General features: G+C 47.3%; 1 protein-coding gene across 1 annotated transcript; it reads right to left on the reverse strand.

The window, feature by feature from the left end:
- Positions 1 to 355: 355 nt before the first annotated feature.
- On the reverse strand, positions 356 to 882 carry LOC132360680 (large ribosomal subunit protein eL21-like). The gene has a single exon (XM_059915760.1). The coding sequence runs from the start codon at positions 877 to 879 to the stop codon at positions 397 to 399; it is 483 nt and encodes a 160-aa protein (XP_059771743.1). The 5' UTR covers positions 880 to 882; the 3' UTR covers positions 356 to 396.
- Positions 883 to 5,890: the final 5,008 nt, after the last annotated feature.

Consider the following 5,890-nt stretch of genomic DNA (forward strand, 5'->3'; position numbering starts at 1 on the left):
CCCCAGTCCTTTCCCTCCCTGACAATAACTACTGTTACTGTTACTTGTGCATTGTGCGTCCTTCAGAGAGAGACAGAGACAGAATGTGAATGTGTGTGGGTTTTTTGGGTTTTTTTTTAAGTCTCAGGTTTCTTCTTTGATTGCTAAACAAGAATTTCTCTGCCCTTCTCCCCATACTCTAGGCTCTAGTCTAGGGCATTTGTGCAGAAACTTGGATCCTGCAGCCTCAGTAGGATTAATCCTATTTGTCTTGTACTGTAAAGTTCATACTCTGGATCTGTCATCTGGCTCCAAAGTCCATGGTTCTCACAGGATTGGCCATGAGTTGATAATTGTCTAGGCTGGGTTTTTTGGATTTTTTTTCACAGTCCAGGTCTTTTATTTTCTTTACACCCATCATGCCATGAATTCATAGGGAATGGGCTCCAACAGTTCAGGCTCCTTTCCATCGGTTCTCACGAAGTGTGCTTCTCTGGGTGGCGCAGGCTGGTGCTCCAGTTGAACCCAAGTACCTTTCTCTTTGGCTTCCTTCTTTTTCTGATCATTTTCCTTCACCCATTTCAGGAAGCTATCTCGCCTCTTAGAGTGCTTAATATGCTCAATAAGCACATTAATTCTCTTGGCAAGAATCTTGCCCTTAACTTGTTTGTTTACAATGATGCCAACGGCATGCTGGGTAACATTGTAGACTCTCCCAGTTTTGCCATGGTAACGTTTGTGGGGCATTCCTTTTTGAACAGTGCCCATTCCCTTGATATCTACAATATCACCTTTCTTATGGATTTGCATGCATGTGGCCAAAGGAGCAACTTCATGTTTTCTAAAAGGCCTAGAGAACATGTAGCGGGTGCCCCTCCTCTTTCCCTTTGTGTTGATCATTTTGGCGAATTACTGGAAGATGGCCGTTCCGGCCGAAAAGAAGTAGGCTGGGTTTTTTACATTAGGCTTTCTACTTCTTTTAATATATATTTGAAATTTTCTGTAATAAATTTTTTTTAAATTATTTCTTTAGCAGTAGCTCCTGCAACACACCTATCTGTTTAAGTTTTGCATTTGTTTTAAAGTAAGGTTTAAATTGCAACCTAAAAGCAAACCATAGATGGATCTCTAGATAGTCCCATCCTCCACCCCCTACATCCATCCAAATCAGTCATTCAAAATTCCAAAGTTACAAACATGAACCAGGATGATTATTCACCTTCAAAAGCCATCCTTCTTTTTAAACATAAGGTTGACCTCAAATTTATTTTGAAAAGCCAACTTCTCTGGCAGGCAAAATTTCATTTGATCTGTACACTAAGTTTCTCAAGAATGTAAATCGCATGCAAAGCAGAGGACTTATATTCAGCCTTGAGAAGTAGTTTATACAATATATGGGCTGAAGAGCCAGAGAAAGAAGAACCTCTCAGACCCACCCTCTCAGCTGGGGAGAAAACATAGCTTGCATGGTTTGGCCGCATCTCCTAGCGGCCACCTTATTTTGTGCTCCTCTGTGACAGGTGGATGAGGGGTCAGGTCTTCTCCAGATCAGAGATTCCCAAAAGATAGCAGCCCAGGGAAAGGTTTTCCAATTCAAATCCCATATGGTTTCCCTAGGGCCATTTTATCCTTGATGTCCTTTCATGCTCTCTACTTTGTCTTGCTGTAATCTAATCACCCAAGGCCTCTCCAGTTATCATTAAGTATATTCCCACTGGTCAGGGAGCTCCCTTTGAGCATCCCTTTAGAGCAGCTGTCACATTTGAGCAGCATCTGTTTTCTGACAAGCTTGAAGACAGAATGAAGGAAGTCACTGAGTCTTTCCCAGTGGAAGTGCATGACACAAGTAACCATTGGGACTGCGATAGGATGCTGTGAGTTGAGTGGCCTGGCAGCTCGTGTGTGCAGGGAGAGGTGGGTGATTCCTAGATGGGGCAGTGGATCTTCATGGTCTCAGCCCTGTGGTCCATGCAGGGTCCTAACGCTGGAATGGTTCCCTAAGCCTTTGGCTCCAGCTTTTTCTGGGCAGGGAAACAGAACGAGGCAAAATGCCTGGTGTGTTTTAAATAGATTCTGCTTGCTGCAGCCAATAAGCCCAACAGCTTGGGAGGTGAGTGACCCTTCCTGAGAGATTTCTGTTGCACCATTTCTCCGGCCTCCAGCCCCGCAAGTGCCGACCATCCCCTCCCCTCCTGCTCCTCCCCTCTGACCTAACTCCCTTGCTCTCTGGATGATTTCTGTTCAGGCCTTTCTGGTTTTAGTATTTATTACACATTTATTGGTCTTCGCTCTCTGCTTTTTCTTTCCCTGAAGCTGCTTTTCCTCACGCGCTGTATCTTTTCATCTCTTGGAGTCTTGTTTCTGTCCACTCTCTCAAGAGCACATCTCCATCTGCTGCTCCTTGTCTGACTCTGTCATGGCTTCTCAATTGTCCTCTTGCCCCAACCTGGGCTTTATTGACCCTGGAAAGAAAGAATGGAGGGCGGAGGAATCCACCTTGAGCAATCCCAGTTGTAGGACAGGTATCGGCTCCAGTCTGGGAAGTGGACCTTAAAGATGGCAGCTGTTTCTGGGCAGGGTGGCAGTGCAGTAGGCAAGCCAAAGGAGGAGGAATCAGAGATGACAGGAGGGGTGGGGTGACCCAGCACCCATCGCCAGTGACAATCAGAAAAGGAGGTGGAAGAGGAAGGCCAGGTGGAAGCTGGATGTCGTGAGGGAAAGCTGAGGAGGAGCTGGCACCGGCGGAGAAAACCAGGGACGTGGGACCCTGCCAGAGATGCTGCAGCCCAGCTCTGCTGAGCAGAGGCAGGCAGAGTGGGCTTGGGGCCAGGAGAAGAGAGCATCTTAGAGACCCTTCCTCCCCACTCTTCCCTGGCCCTTTTGTTTTTCTCTTTCATGTTTCTGTCTTCATGTTATATTAGCAGCAGAAAACAACACAAAACAAAAGGCAGTCTGGGGACTTCCCTGGTGGCGCAGTGGATAAGACTCTGCGCTTCCAATGCAGGGGGCCTGAGTTCGATCCCTGGCCAGGGAACTAGATCCCACATGCATGCTGCAACTAAGAGTTCGCATGCCCCAAGTAAGGAGCTGGCGAGCCTCAACTAAGTAGCCCACAAGCTGCAACTAAGGAGCCTGCCTGCTGCAACTAAGACCCATTGCAACTAAATAAATAAAGAAATATTAAAAAGGGGGGAAAAAAAGGCAGTCTGTCTTTGAAAGGGAATGGCGAGATCTGGAGGATTTAAGGCTGGATGCACTTCCGCCTATGCTGAACTCTTAGGCCCTTTGCCTGTCTGGCTGCTGGGGCCATGAAGGCCAGCCCCTTAATGGAGCACCTTGAATAGAGGCCCCGTACCAGCTTGACAGTCCAGCTGGAGTGCCACCAACAGTAGGAGTGGTGGCAGTCCCCAGCAAGGGCAGCCAGCAGTAGTGTGCACCCACAGACCCCCTCCAGGCACACAGAGCAGCCAGGGGAGCAGGGATGTTGGCTAACCCAGCCAGAGGGCTTGGGCTGAGGGGTGGCTTCCAGAGAATGATGCCAGCCCCACCATGGGCTCCTCCCCCGCTAGGAACTAAGCTGCAGAGGGGCCTGTGGTCGAAGAAAGAGAAAGGAAAACTCTTGCTTAAAAAAGTTTTTAATTGAAGAAGTAATAAATGCATGTGGCAAAAAATTCAAAAGGTACAAAAAAAATATGCAGTGAAATCTCCCACTCCCGTTCACCTCGGGCTCCCCTCCTCAGAGGAGTCCCTGGATGTAACAGTTTCTTGAACATTCTTCCAATTTCTCCTCTTGAGTTTGCTGTATTCTGGAAATTTTCAGATTCTTCATGCAGTGGAACATTTTAAATTGTCTGGGTGTATATGTATGTATGTAATATGGGCCGGGGGACCCAATGATAATAAAGAAAATTGTATCTCGGTTTATTGCCAATAATTCTTGCTGGGGCAGGGACTGGTTTAAAAAATTAAAATAAGTAAACAGAATCCTAAAATACCAGCACTAGAAAGGACCTTCCAAATTCTTTTGTACCAAAGATCTCACTTGAAACATAAGTAAGGGGTCCAGATAAGTGACTTTTCCAGGGTCACCAAGCTAGCCTATGGCACACCTAAGACTAAAACCCAGGTTCCCTACCTCCTAGTCATCCCAGTTGCCCAAGAACATACTAAATGCTCTGTCTTTAGGTAGGGGCCTTTGTAAAGGTATGTGATTCAGAAATGGAAGGAAAGACAAATGCTTGGACACAGATTTAGAAATCTCCTCCACTGGACACAAATATAGGGAAAGAAATCAGTAATTCCAGGAAAAACCTGAAGTCCAACTCCAACTGAAAAACGTGTGCTCACACACACACGCACACGCACACTGGCACTGCCAGAAGACAGAAGACGGACGTCCGTAAAGTCTATTGTCTGTCTCTCCTGCTGAGCCCAGCAGAGGCTGTGAGAGGTGGCACGACCCCCCGCTCTGCTGAAGAACCTGCGGCCCTCGGACCCACTGTCACTGGGATGCAGGCAGATGCAGGCATCTTTGGTTGGGCAAGAGGAAGAAATGCCAACCTAGACTAGAGGAAGAGGACAGTCTGTGCAGGGACACGGGGACAGGGATGCCAAGGGAGAGCAGAAGCTGTGCCTCGCCAGGCCACCCCGGAGCCCTGCCACCACTGGCCCCATGAGTACTGGCAGCCCCAACTGTTTCTACCACCTACCAGGATGAAACACCCCAAGATTTATGTGCTGACAAAACGGCAGCATAATTTTTAAAATTCTCTCTGCTTTCACATCAGCTCCAGACACTGTGTACAATTTCAGTGTCCAAGCCAGACTGATGGCCCTTTTGATCTCTTCAGAGGGTGGCTCCAGTGAGAGGGGACATGTATGACTATAAACATTGGCTGTAGAAACCCTCAATTGCTTTGAAATGGTAAATTTCCAGGCAAAGTGGATCTGATGTCACACGCCTCCTGCATTAACAGCTTTTTCTTCCTCTTCAATTAATTTTGGCTGGTAAGGGAGTGGAAATTACACTTCAAAATATATCGATGGGTATTTTCAGCCTTGCTGAGAGCTTCAAATTATATACCAATCCTGGGAACATTCCCTTAGTTTCCACTTCCCAGTTTCTCAAGGAAAATGGAGGTTTCGATTATAGGCACCATTAGATGGAAGGAAATGCAGGGCCAGGACCACGAGTCTCTTTTCAATTCAAATGCTCTCTGGTCTTATCACCTGACCTATTTTTGAGCCAAATTTTGTTCCGGCCCTAGGTGTAGAGGTCCATCCTAACATGTACGAGATGATGAGTTCCTTGATAAAAAGACGAGTATGTCTAACAGCCTGGGTCCAGGGCTTGAATCAGGGCATCTGACAGGCAGGGGGGAAAAAAAGCCAATTCTGTCTCTTCATCTTCACACGAGGGATCCAAAAGTCCTGACCTCTGGTGCACATGGCCTCTCCCCCATGCTTAGGTGCCGGGTACACGGGCAGCCTCCCAGCTACATCTTTGCCCCAGGTGTGTTCTGGTTTTCTCTTCTCGACCTGACTGGCCTCTTCTGCTTTTCACCAGAGGACCAGACCTGGATTTACAGCTCCCTTCCTTGGCAGACCACAGAGAACTCAAGTTCAATTGAACAAGTCTCCCAAATCTGCTCCTCCTCCTGTGTTCCCCATTTCAGTTAGTGGTTACCTTACACCAAAGCACTTGTCTCCTACGCAAGAAATGTACGTGTTATTCTCAAATCCTTTCTCTCACCTCCGCCTCCAACTGATCCCCAAATCCTTTGAGTCTACCCTCTTTCTCTTCTGCTCCAGTGTTTCTGCCCTAACCCAGGCCCACAGCATTGCTTGCTGGGACTATTGCAAAGTCATTGTAATCCCCCACCACTAGTCTCCAGCCTCTTCACTAAAATTT

Source organism: Balaenoptera ricei, chromosome 2 (genome assembly GCF_028023285.1).
Source record: "Balaenoptera ricei isolate mBalRic1 chromosome 2, mBalRic1.hap2, whole genome shotgun sequence".
NCBI lineage: Eukaryota > Metazoa > Chordata > Mammalia > Artiodactyla > Balaenopteridae > Balaenoptera > Balaenoptera ricei.

Bases quoted from the DNA above. Each gene is read 5' to 3' on its own strand.
- LOC132360680 (XM_059915760.1), bottom strand. From the start codon at position 879: ATGATCAACACAAAGGGAAAGAGGAGGGGCACCCGCTACATGTTCTCT.